This window comes from Pectinophora gossypiella, chromosome 3 (genome assembly GCF_024362695.1).
Source record: "Pectinophora gossypiella chromosome 3, ilPecGoss1.1, whole genome shotgun sequence".
Taxonomy (NCBI): Eukaryota; Metazoa; Arthropoda; class Insecta; order Lepidoptera; family Gelechiidae; genus Pectinophora; species Pectinophora gossypiella.
The window spans coordinates 11,726,225-11,739,471 of record NC_065406.1 but is presented as its reverse complement, the minus strand read 5'-3'; the positions used below and the strand labels follow the sequence as shown (position 1 = coordinate 11,739,471).

The 13,247-nt window shown below is 34.6% G+C and overlaps 4 protein-coding genes across 6 annotated transcripts; 1 reads left to right on the top strand and 3 right to left on the bottom strand.

Moving 5' to 3' along the window:
* Positions 1-194: 194 nt before the first annotated feature.
* LOC126381920 (protein canopy 4) lies at positions 195-1,582 on the bottom strand. The gene has a single exon (XM_050031494.1). It carries the CDS (start codon positions 1,481-1,483, stop codon positions 830-832), a length of 654 nt encoding a protein of 217 aa, XP_049887451.1. The 5' UTR covers positions 1,484-1,582; the 3' UTR covers positions 195-829.
* Positions 1,583-2,718: 1,136 nt separating this feature from the next.
* Positions 2,719-4,121, bottom strand: LOC126382302 (alpha/beta-tubulin-N-acetyltransferase 9). 2 transcript variants are annotated; one of them, XM_050032121.1, is made up of 4 exons: positions 3,990-4,121; positions 3,680-3,789; positions 3,479-3,535; positions 2,719-3,145 (listed from the first exon to the last, which is right to left on the bottom strand). In XM_050032121.1, the coding sequence occupies exons 1-4, from the start codon at positions 4,118-4,120 to the stop codon at positions 2,805-2,807; spliced, it is 639 nt and encodes a 212-aa protein (XP_049888078.1). In that variant the 5' UTR covers position 4,121; the 3' UTR covers positions 2,719-2,804. The 2 variants fall into 2 exon arrangements, with proteins under 2 accessions (XP_049888078.1, XP_049888079.1); XM_050032122.1 differs by lacking the exon at positions 3,479-3,535.
* A 402-nt stretch (positions 4,122-4,523) lies between these two features.
* LOC126382258 (uncharacterized) lies at positions 4,524-7,174 on the top strand. 2 transcript variants are annotated; one of them, XM_050032068.1, is made up of 4 exons: positions 4,524-4,672; positions 4,822-5,175; positions 5,336-5,522; positions 5,675-7,174. In XM_050032068.1, exons 2-4 carry the CDS (start codon positions 4,826-4,828, stop codon positions 5,927-5,929), a joined length of 792 nt encoding a protein of 263 aa, XP_049888025.1. In that variant the 5' UTR covers positions 4,524-4,672; positions 4,822-4,825; the 3' UTR covers positions 5,930-7,174. The 2 variants fall into 2 exon arrangements, with proteins under 2 accessions (XP_049888025.1, XP_049888027.1); XM_050032070.1 differs by lacking the exon at positions 4,524-4,672 and adding an exon at positions 4,692-4,740.
* A 68-nt stretch (positions 7,175-7,242) lies between these two features.
* On the bottom strand, positions 7,243-11,193 carry LOC126381732 (prostatic acid phosphatase-like). The gene is made up of 6 exons (XM_050031190.1): positions 10,811-11,193; positions 10,571-10,666; positions 10,142-10,381; positions 9,051-9,351; positions 8,710-8,921; positions 7,243-8,510 (listed from the first exon to the last, which is right to left on the bottom strand). Exons 1-6 carry the CDS (start codon positions 11,033-11,035, stop codon positions 8,358-8,360), a joined length of 1,227 nt encoding a protein of 408 aa, XP_049887147.1. The 5' UTR covers positions 11,036-11,193; the 3' UTR covers positions 7,243-8,357.
* Positions 11,194-13,247: the final 2,054 nt, after the last annotated feature.

The following is a 13,247-nucleotide window of genomic DNA, read 5'->3' as shown; positions in this document are numbered from 1 at the left end:
AATCCTATTAGTTGTAATTGTGTATTATTTATGATTTTTAAGTAAATTTCTTTGAAGTTCCAATGGAGATTCTCGCAGGATGTCTGCAGTCTTGTTAGCACCAAATACCATTGTGTAAGATAGTAGGTGCGTAACAAGTGTTGCATATGTAGATATTATTTATAAAATACTTTTGACAGTCGATTAAAAGGTGCTTTACAAAACAGAACTTTTATTTTATCTTACATTTATTTATTGTTTTACAATTACAAAGTCCTACTAGTAAATAGAAGTAAAGCTTACATAATATAAATGATTCAAAAATAAAATGGAATACATATTGATGATTTTTGAAAAACCAACTAAATTATGACTACTGACCACTGTTTCCCTTGCTGAATGTAGCTAGCTAGCTTTTCCTAATACCACATAACAAGAAGATAGAGCTTCAGTAAAATAATAATAGCAAATTCAGCACACTTATCATACTAAACATCCATTTTCAATCCATTCCAATACATTATCCCTATCAATTAAGTCTAGGAATAATTTCATTCTATCAGGAAAAATGTTACAGATAATAAACAAACTCAAAAGATGATTGGTTTTACAAAATATAAAATGATTATACATTAAAACAATTTATACCAAAGTCTATAAACATAAGTAAACAAAGTATATCTTACAAATACAAAGGAAAGCCTAAATCATCAATTCATGTCCTCAATTTGGACTTAGTTGTACTTAAACACAATGGCTGACTGGAGCGTTTTCGTTTAGCTTATTATCACAGGATTTATTGATGTAACAACTTTGTTCTTCTGTAAATGCTTAAGAAAAGAAATGCACTTTATAGGTCTGATTTGATTTTACTATGACGCTCCCCCTTCTCAGTCTTGAGTTCTTCATTCAGGCAAGAATCATCCTTACCCTGTAGGATATGCTTAGTACAAAGGTGAAATTTTAGGTCTACATCACCTTGATGATTCCAGTACCACTCCTCAATCACAGATTCATGCTCCTCCAATAAAGTCTCACATTGTGTCTTCATTTGAGTAATTTCTGCTGATGGTTTGTCCCATAACTCATATGGGATACCAAGATCTACTTTCACACCCTTGTCCACTAACCCATGCAAGGTTTTGAAGGTTTGACTCATACCTTTAGCAAACCTAGTACTGTCCTGACGCTCTTTATGAATATTGTATTCGAGAACTCGTTCACAGACCCCCTCTAAAGATTCGATCAATCTTAGTTCCGATTTTTGATACTTGGTCTTCTTCTTGGGCTGCACATCGTCGAGAGAATATCCTATTTCAATGACATCGTGCACTTTGCCGGTTTCTTCAAGTCGGGCTTGCAATTCAGTCGCCAGAATCTTACACGCTTCACATTTGTTGGCATACTTTACACCCACATCCTCTTCTGTCTTGACATCGACATCATTATGGCATAAAATACTCGCTGTGAAAACGAATAATAGATAATTTATTCGTAAAAACATTGTATAAATTGTACGTTTTGTACTTAATCTATCACGAATAAAAGTAGGATTAAAATCTTGATCTTGATAACAAATTGACACTTCTCACGTTCGTTCAAAAACTCTTTCTGTTAAACAATTTTTTTTTTTAACTTAGGATTAGGTTATATTCTCTATTGATTGATGTTACTTGATTTGATTCATTTCGCTACTTGATTGGATTCACGGACCAAGTAGAGATGATTGAATTATAATATATCATCTCACTCAAAATCATTATAGTTAGTTTCAGTAAGTAGCTCAGAAAGGAAGTTATGGAAACAAAATGTACTGCAAATATTGTTCACACAACTCTAGTTATAAAGGTAAGACAGAGCTTGGTTTCGTGTCTGGGCCACGTCTGCCTGCCTGCACTAAACTGTCATCGGTACGTCGAAGAGTGTCTCGAGCCTCATGTGATGCCCTATGCACATTTTATTGGCAACGGCTTCATATTCATGCACGACAATGCTAGGGCTCACACCGCGGGCGTCGTACGAGATTATCTTAACGAAGTCGATATCTCTATTATGGAATGGCCAGCAAGAAGCCCGGACATGAATCCCATTGAACATCTGTGGGATGAATTAAAGAGACGAATTCGAGCAAGAGATCCTGCCCCAGAAACACTTAGCCAGCTGCAAGATGCAATCCAAGAGGAATGGGACAATATACCACAGCATGTGATCGTGACTCTCATCCGATCGATGAAGAACCGTATGGAAGCAGTAATTAGAGCTCGGGGAGGGAATACAAGTTATTAAATAAACGTTTTTTAGCTTTTTTTTTCATTACGTGTGTTGTTTTATCCATTTCCTTTATACTCCATACGGAATAAAAATGACTCATTTAACAAAATACGAAACCTATGAAAAATTCATTTAAATTTAGAACATTAACATTAAGATTTGATAAGCTCATATTACTCACTATTAAACGACATTTAACATTTATTCCTAAATGTACACATTTTTCTGATAATCCTGACAAAACGTAAACTTGCAAGGTGTTTCGATTTTTTTGATGAGAAGTGTATATCTACCTTCACAAAGCAAATTGAAATTAAAGCGCACTGGCTACACCAACCAAGCGGACACACGTAATCCATTATAGACGCGCGAAACTCGAAATCTTTATTTTTCATCACATATATATCATTAAGGTATATTTAAAGGTATCTGACGCGAGGGCGAATAAATAAATTATAACAAATCACCTCGAGTTCAAGTGGAAGTTGCTATTTTTATTGTATTAGTTAAATAACAAAATAATGACAAAAAAATTAAACTAACAAATGTGTACTTTAACAAGTCTGTATTTCATATTGATAATGTTTCGACAGCCACTCTATCCATTCTTCAGTCACTTTTTTCTGTAATGTTACTTCTTGAAACACGTCACTTCTAGATTTCTCCTCAAAACCTAGTTTTTTAAACATTGTGATGCTTATTTCATTTGAAAATGAGATCTTTGCTTCAAACATTTTCAAATGAATATGTTTTATGCCATATAACAACATAAGGATGACAGCTTCCCAGCCAAGTTTCTTGCCTCTTGCTGTTTCCTCAGCTAGCATTATTTCAATTTCACCAATCTCCAGTTCTCGGTCCACTATGAATATGTTTGTATCTCCAATCATTGACTCTGAAAGAGTCATATATTTAAATATTTATCATGTTACCTCATTACAATGTATACAAGACCAAAGAACAACAACTAGAAAATGTACAATGTACCATCTGCTTATCATCACATTATAAAACAATGAAACTTTTCTATCAGTTGATGACTGACTGATGATGATGAATAGGTTACACAGAACCCAATTTTGGAAACACTTCAATACACTATATCAAAACTAAACACAAGTTGTCTTCTGAAGAAAATGGCCCTGCCCATCCTCATATAGGTATGGGTAGAGAGAGGTATAGATGTTATAGGAAGAACCTAGGTAGGTATAGATTATTGTTACATTACCTATCTCATCACTCTCCTGCTCATAATGACACTTGTCCAATATGATAAAAGTGCATTCTGTAATATAAACATTACAGTATCAGCAAACTTCTAGCATGCAAATATTAAAACAACATTACTAGAAGAAATAAAAATGCCAATAATGAAAATGCGCAAGAAAGACCAAGATAAGTATCACAAATAGTAAGTATAATCATTTACTATCTTCATCTTCTCTCCAAGACTTCTGCATTTCATATTCTTCATCTAAAGTGAGTGGCTCCGATGCTGTAAGCTTTTGTAGTTCTTCGGATTTCATCCAAATGTGATACCTAAATGTTAAACAAACAAAATTAGAAAATTAGTTAATTAGACAAATGCTCGAAGAAAATTAACAGTGTCAGACATAAACGACGAAAGACTAATATCGACAGTACATTATATCATCGTTGGTATATTAAATATTGACTCTAATTTCTTTATTCAAATAATTAATTAGCGAAAACTGAGATAGCTTTCTGGTTCCACTTACTTGGGGACGTGATAGTCTCTATAAGGAACTAGCATGACTTTCTGACCAATTATTTCTGTATTGCTGTTGAGTTTCATTGTTTTAAAAATGGTTTTATAATAAAACGGCACAATTTCTGAAGAAGGTAACATAACCTAAAAACGAATGAAAACAAAAAAGTATTGAGTTTTTTTTTTTTCATTTTGCCCATTTGTGGGCCAGGCTAAGATCATAAGACCATGCTGCCTAGTCTTCAGTACATTTCCTTTGCAGAAGTATTGAGTTTTCTTTTGTGCGGCACTAGCGCAGGGTTGCCAGAGAGAGGCTCTTTTCGTCGGATCTGTTACTTTTTTCAACTTTTTTTGTACATTTTGGAGTCGTTTTTTTACTGTCATTTTTTGCATTTTCCAAAGCCCGTAGTCGTAGTTCGAAGACGAGTGAGAATTCAGTAAAGTGTATAATGGAACGTTATTTATCATTGTCTTTTTTCCTCTTACTGGCTTTTGTATATTTTTTCCTATTCTGATAAACGTTAATTTGACAGGCGTTTGTTTGACACTCTTGACATTTGTTTGTAACTTTGTATCGTTTGTTTGTTGGTTGGTAGTTTGTTTGTGTAGATTATTTAGTACATGAGGCGAATTAGATAAGATAAAAAAGATTAATCATACACTTTATCGCATTTTGTGACAGAAAAGAATCAGGTTAGTTACATATATTTGACATTCCCTAAACCCTTTTGTATTCGTTTACATTTGAGGGTCTAAATAAGGTAGACAAGTTGAGGGGTTTTTGTAACTTCAAACGAAATTACTAATGTTTAGTTATCTAAACAATGTCTCTTTGTTTCCAGCACCATGAATCAGTATCAGACGGAGAGGAGGCTTACTTGGTGCTACACAGGCCTCGCAGTATTACTCGCGTTGTCTATAATATGTATTTCCGTGGCGTACCAGCATTGGAAAGCGACACTGGATGTATGCCCGGGGGGTTGGCTGGAGAACACCAGTTGCGGGTGTATATTCTTCGGCTCTAGCAACTTCCAGTACTTTAGTGGAGGCCATAATTCCTACTGTTTGTATGCTATATTTGCACCACTACCTATTATGGTATATGCAATCATAATGGCCCTCTTTCACATGTATAGAGTGTGCATAAACAATGTTGGGCAGTATGAGGATGAGAAGTCTACTACTATGGAGGAAATGTAAGTTTAATTAATTCTTTTAAGTGGGGGGCTTCTGACTACACATATAATAAATTCTATGTTAAAGTAGTACAGTAGAAATATTTTTGATATTAAGCAAACATTTTTAATGTAGAATACCTCTTACTTTATTTATAAAATATAAAATTGATAATTCTAGTGAAGGAGAATCAATAATGGTGACTTCAAGAGCTAGGGTGACTCATAGAAATGATGCAGTCATCTATTGCTGGATCCCCACTTCCTGTCTGTCTGCAGTGTTCTGCATTTACAACATAGTTCATGCAGGTTTCATCACCCACGGCTTCTTGAGAGCCTGCACTCAGTACCGGGGATATTTGGTTCGGGTAAGACACATGATTTGTCTATTAAAAGCTTGAAAACATGTAATGTGTAATAACAATCATAGCTACTTCTGTTGATCTTTAAATATATATTTATTTTCCCTTTTTAATTAAAAATCAATTTCTATTGGCTTAAATACTTTTTTGTTTTATAGGAATTTCATGCCACCGGTGATCATGCAAGTGCCATACACTTCCGGCTGTCATGTCAGGCAATATTCGACTTCATGGACTATATCCACAAGGACCCGCCAAACAGTCGTCGTGGAGACTTTATCAACACTGGGGCTGCATTGCAACTTGCAATCATTGCCTCATGGCTGGCCGTGGCAGTCTGGATAGCTGTCACTGTGTATACAGCTGTAAGGGCGTACCGAGAGAAAGATGTGCTAACCTGTTGTGGGAATTAAAATAAACACGCTTATGGTAGATCATTGTGTGTGAGGGCATAAAACTGTTACAGTTTTCTTTAGTGTACTGATACAAGTATGTCCCAAACTCAAATTGATCAACTTCATGTAAGAGACATGGTGTGTCCACATATGTATAAAATTATTGATCAATTATGTAAATCACAGATGACAACATCTATGACTGCTGAGGAAGTATACCATTGCACATAACATCTCATTTTTTTATATGTTGATGCACTATTTACTAGCAATACAACCTCCGTGGCACTGAGCGATATCCAGTTTTTATCTTTAATTTAAATAATGTAAAATGAAATTTTAATATTTCATTATCTACAAGTAATCATATCACAATGCAACTAAGTCATGACCCTTTATAAAATGTTTGAATGTGTATAAGGGATACATTTGCATTTTCACCTTTATTATGTCTAATTATTATTATACTATTATAGTAGATCCATGAAGGGCTACATAATGGCTTAGGGGTCTACGTGTGCAGGCTCTGCACGGCAACGGCGCCGCGCGGTTTCTACCAATAGACTCAGCGAATGCTATCTACGTGGATAGATATCGTACGGCTATTGGTAGCCCTCAATATAATTCCCGCGGTACGACAACCGCACCGCGAGGGCTGGTGTAGTGACAGCCCCATTTATCTATCCCTGATCTCCATTCCATCCATTTGTGGGGGCCCCTAGGCTTTAGTCTATGCCTGTTAATATACGGCACTGAATTTATTTTTTAAGGAACTTTTAAACCTGCTTTCAGTTTCATGTTCAGGCGTACCTATAAAACAAATTGTGTTCATACATGACGTAATAATTATAACACATATTTAGCTATAAGTTTGATGTACCAATCATGTGTAATATTATTATAGAACAAACAGTATTTTTGATAATTACTTTACAATACAACGACTAAGACATCACTAGAAAGACTGAGGATTACTAGAATCCTACTTATCACATTAATGTAGGGTTGAGGCCTATAACATTTTTCTATTGTGTAATAGAAAGTGTATGGCACTAAAGCCTTTGCCTGTATAAAATAATACTTTAGTAAATATATTATAACATTCCACCGTCAATGTTACATTTATGTGCCTCTACCTAGCTTGTAAGTTTCGTGTTTGTGCCGTCCATTTTATAGTTTACCATATTTTTACTTAAGCAATTGTTGCACAAATTAATTTATGAAATCTTATGAATTATACAACTATTTTATCACCATCTAAAATGTTATGTTTTTCTTTTTAACTGTCCTTGAATGTTAGCCATATAGGTTTACTAAATGAAAGATATTACTTCCACATAAAATATATTTGTAAAATAATAACCAGAATACAAAAACAACAATATTATATCTAGTCACTTCTAACATTTCCTTACCTAATAACATCGAGGAATGTGAAGCATTTGAGCCATAGCCCCATTCAAAAGTTGAAAACATTTGGTACATAGCTTGTGCAGAGAGAGAAACACCAATCTGTGCAGATCAATTTCAAAGCAGCACGCTGAAAACATGCACCTATAGGCCATAACAATGAAGATAGAAACATCATAAATTCACCCAAAAATTTGTCTTAGTTATAAAATAGTGGAGCAATTAGTGGATATAATGCAAACACTCCCTACTAGATTTTATTCTAATTTTGGCAAGATAACACGCGCAAATTGTTGTTTACGAAAAGAGATAAATGTATTATAGAATAGAAACTCCTGAATCCATAACAAAATGATGGTAAGGAAAAAAATATATAAAAAAAATTAGGTACACTTTATCAAATAACTTGTTTGTTGTAACAGTTTTCAAAATTAAAGTTAAAAATCACTGTCTCCCAGATAAGGTAACTACTGTTTTTAACTGAAATCAGCCAATAAATGACTGTTTATTATTTTAAGGCATAGCTTTGTAATAATTTTATCAAAAATAATATTCATAAAACATTACATAATAATAACATTGTCTAAAATATTAGTTGCCAGAAAATCTGTCCCACAATATACAAAAAATAGACCTCAGCATTCACAAACATTGCTTTCGCATACTTAATTTCGCCAAACTTCATATTAAACAATGCCTTTTACATATACATGTAATAGAGAATATAGTTACTATGGTAATTCACACAAACAGATACAAAGTTAACATCATACACCCAACATGTACAGTATACATTCACATATCTAACATTTAAATATATTTATCACACTATTATACTATTTGTTTCAAAACTGTCTCAAAACTTGATTTGACTCAAGATGCTTATTATGTGTGAAGCTTTGTGTAAAATATACGTATTTCAAAACGAATATATTGTTTTCTGGTGCTTTTACTGCACATAACAGTTGTCTCATTTTCAATTTATCAAACTGAACCCTGATTATGGCACAAAGGTTGTTCTTTGACTGAAGTTGGTTCAAGGTTCATTATTTTGGCACTCTGCATCCCAGTCTTTAGGGACCAACTTGTCTAAAAACTGCATAAACTGCGTGTAGCTGCAGGGGTCGTCGCAAAACGGTAGTTTCAATTCAGTGGGCACCTCGATTTTTGTGTTGTTACGGTAAAACACCTGAAACAAAACACGTATTTCTTACGTCCATTTGTGTTCATTGCAATGATTTTATGAATCCAATATTGAAATGAAGAAACTTGTAGATATTTAGTTCGTGTTTATGTGGTGTTTAGTTAGTTTGTACTAAAATTAATTTATCACCGACGACTTTACATTACGTTAAAATGTTAAATTAAATAGCATATTTTTAACAAACCTTAACAAAGAAGCTCTCTTGCTCTACTTCTTCATGCAACTCAAACACGATGCTTGCTCCATATTCCGGCTCGAGCAACTCATCGAACCCAAGTGCGCGCCACACCGACACCACAGTAGTATCATGTCCAGAGTACACATACAAGGAACGGTTTACGTTAGCCTGGTTGACCGTCTCGTCGAAATATTGCTTGACTTCGCCAAGTAATGGCCCTGTAAATTTTAAAATTAGATTCAATTTTTTCAGTGCATTTAGTACCAATTAAGTGCACCATTTTATATTCAAGTTTTATATTCTATTGCAGTTATTAAAGAACCAGTTGCAACAAAACATATCCTTACCAATATGTAACCTCTGTAGTGTTTCATTATAACTTAGTAACGCCAAACTGAGCATGAAAGGTGTACGCATTTTATTAGGGAAGACATTCCTTGTCCATTCAGGCAATTTTAGTCCCGCATCTTGCTGTGCCAAAAATGTGCTGTAGAGGAAGTCAATGTTCAATACGCTGTGCATGCTCTCATTGGTATGTTTGCTTACATATTCAAACACTTCTTTAAATTTCGGATCTGCATTTTTCTCTTCTAACAATTCTCTGTACATTGCTTTGTAACTCTTGCATTTTTTTGTCCCTGCAACTATCTAGAAAACAAGAAAATATAAATGTAGCATAAATAAAATTTTATAAATCTGCAATTATAAACAGGTTAAGTATTATTGTATAATACAATATTTGCTATTACTATTATTTCTTTTGTTATATTATTTGTTTTTTTATTTTTTATTTGAAGTGTGTCAGGCAGGATCAAAGCAAATGGAATTCTATAGTCTCTGCTTATCCCAGTGGGAAATAGGCGTGAGTTTATGTATGTGTACAATATTTGCTTTGGTATATTCTTTTGTTGATAAGGTACTAAAACGCTGGGGGTACCACATGGCAAATGGACTAAATTAGTTCAGAATACCCTTAGCAAACCTGTGCCAAGTGGTTTGCTTTGTTTCAAAACTTTCAAATACCTTAGATCTACTTTTTGAGGCTAATACTTTATGAGGGTGTAGCTTGTAAAGTATTGGAATATCAGAAAAGTGTATACGAACAAAATTGTAGCAAATTTAATAAGCTTTCATTTAGTTCCAGAACTATTTTTTTTAGGATGCACCATTTCAGAGATTTAGTGAAAAACTTAAAAACAGGACCTTTCCCCGTCCCCCACTCTGGCTCACTTCCTAGTCATGGGGACTTTTAGTATGTTAACTGCCTAAATACCCTGAACACATTTCAGAAAGAAACACTTAGGTCCCCTCACACACACTACACCCCTTTCTGAGCCATTTACTAACCAAACTATTGTAATATATAAAATTGTATAATTATAATAAAATATCAACTAATAAACATATTGCCAGCAAATTAAATAATTAATAAACTCACATTATCTAGATCCCTTGGTAAAGAATGCACTGGAATAGGTTGCCATGGTATCTCAGGATGCCACAATTGTCTCTCAGAAGGTGGGTACAGTCCGGCGAGGAATGTGTACGCACTCATCAGGCACCGAGACTTGTCACTACTACGGACAAATACATCTTTCTCAAAATAATCCTCTGGTATAAAGTTTGCGTAGTAACTACGATATTTCTTTCCCAATTCATAACATTGCAGTTTACCAGCCTGAAATATAAAATAGTAGGTATAATATTTTAGAATACTACATTTTAATCTAGATGATTTGTCTGATTGTCTTGTTTTAGAAAATGGCCTTGTAATGTATAACTATAGGATTTAAGATAATGTAGCAATAAAACAATGTAATGTGTATGTAAGTAATACCTATTTAAGTCCCATGTGTATTCCACTTACATTTGTAAGAGATCCTAGTCCATCTGGCCATTGATAGTGTTTAAATGGGTCACTTTTGTAAGTAGTTTCTGGTGCTCTAGCTCCATGACGAAACAGCTGAAAAATTAACGAACCATTTATTTACCTACTACATAGGTGAAACATGAACTAAGACTCTCGAAATCCAGATGGATGTTTTTTTTTAATTTGAACAACAATGTTAAACTTTAGAAACGGAGTTTATCAATAAGCTACACTTACAATGATAACCAAACGTAAGGTTTTGGATTCGTAAGGAAGGGTCTCGCTGAGTACGCAGTACCCCAGTAGACAGCTGAGGACTGCTAAACCTAGCACCACTACTGCAGTCATTGTCGACCTCTTGGGCACCGGATGGCATTTACCCCGCTCGGTCTTCGGCATCGACGGCCGACGCCATGTGTTCTCGTCGTTGTCGTATTCCATAAGCACCGGCTCACAATACATGCACCACGGCAATTACAAAGGCGTATCCGAAACAAAAGTACCCCAAACAATTACATTGCATCACCTATTCACTCACAAAAACGACTTCCAAATAACATAAAATAAAAAGTACTTGTGTATATATTATAGAAAATATCTTATTTGATTTAAGTCCTATTTTTTTTTTTTTTCTCTCTTTGGCGTCATGCGACTTGCATATTTGCCATTAAATGTAGATTTGAATGTAGAGGATAAAGACTTAGGAAACGTTTATGGAGATAGGAATTTGGATAGGAACGAAATTTTGAAATAAAGGATCATAAGGTAAGGTAAGGAATATCAATATACTTACACATATAAATAGGTATAAAATAAACATATATTTAACTATAATTTTATATTATTTACTTGAATAAATGTGGCTAACAACTTATATATTTGAGGATCATTAGAAGCAAGTAGGACCGAAATAGATGTAGGAAGAGGGACTTTTTGTAATAAAAGATTTTTAAAAAGAAGGGAGTTGTCATGTAGAGGGCAAGCCAGAAAAATGTGGTTAACATGACCAGTATCCAAACCACATTCACAGTCGCCACTTGATATAACGCCAATCTTTGCAAGGAAAGAGGCACAGCATGTATGACCGAGCCTCATACGTATGAGGCAGGACGTTGCTCTCTTGCCAACTTTAACCCGGAAGAACCAAGGCTTGCTTAAAATAATTGGTTGAATTGATGAATAAAATTTACCTTTGGTCTGAGAACTCACTGCCCATTCATCCCCCCAATATTCATGAAGATATAAGCTAGGTAAATTAACTAAATCATGGGTGTAGTTTTTATATGTAAATAAGTCACCACTATCCACAGCCTCTTTAGCAAGAAGGTCGGCTTTGATATTGCCAGGTATTTTGCTGTGTCCAGGGATCCAACAAAAAGAAACTGAATACCCTAGGTGTTAAGGCGCTGGAGTTTTGATTAATTATTAATAGAAATTGGTTTTATTTTTACTAAGTAATTAGGCAGTGGCAGAAAGAGGAAAGGATTCAAAGGACTCACCTCGTGTTTACGATAAAATCCAAATTGGGGAGGCCTCCCGTGGAATAAAGGTGGAAGTCCTATTCCACTAACACCACACACCAAATATCACTTCACTGTAGCTCTTTATTCACTGAAATTATGTAGTTTTCCCGATATTTTTGGGGAACTCGAAACGTGCGCGGACGCGGTCAATTAGCAACTGGTTTTGTTTTCTTCGCTTCCGGCCTTCCGGTGAGAAAGGGGTAAGGAGCGAGACAGGTAATAGATGCGCACATACGTGCGAAAGGGATGGGAATAGCCACTGCCTATTAACTAGATTTAAGAGCATTATATTTTTTTTGTTTCTTTTTACAGCTTTGGAATTTATAATATTTGGCCAAACCATGCCCCCCGGGTTGACAGGACAAAGTCCTTCAATAAAACCCCCAAAATTACCTAATTTGCAAGTTTATTTTTTAGTGAGTTATTACTTATTAAGCTATTTGAAGTAGTTTAATTTAAATTATATTTTGTCCTAATTTAACAATTATTTATTTTATTGTTTATTCATAATTTATAAAATGAACTTGTTGTCTTTAATACGGGTTTTAAGTTAGGTATTGAACTATTGTTTACTTTACAGTTTATATTAGTTAAATTTATTTTATTTTTATCAAAGATGTATAATTAGAGTTTATTGATACTAATGAAGATAATATTATTTTATTTACTTCTAAGAATAATTAAGCGGACTGTATAAAATTATTGATTAGGGAGTGGAAAAACCTTCACAGTTGGTCGACGATAGATTCCAGATTTAGTCTGGACATCCACAACTCTGACTATGCCATCTTTTCCGGGAAACGTTTGTTTAATAACGCCTAGAGGCCAATCCAACGGAGCACTATTGTCAGACTTAAGAAGCACTACGGTACCCGTTTGAATAGGTTTTCCAGGTTTCAACCATTTATTACGAACTTGTAAGGTGTTAAGATATTCAATCTTCCACCTTTTCCAAAAGGATTGAACCATACAGTCAACTATACGTTTCCTTTGGAGCAGAGTGACCTTCTGATTTGACAAGTCTTCCACCGGGAGTGACTTTAATGGAGTCATTACCAAAAAATGTGATGGAGTTAAAGCCAACGGTTCGGCAGGATCACTACTTAACACGGTTAGAGGACGAGAGTTTAGAATCGCTTCGATTTGGACGA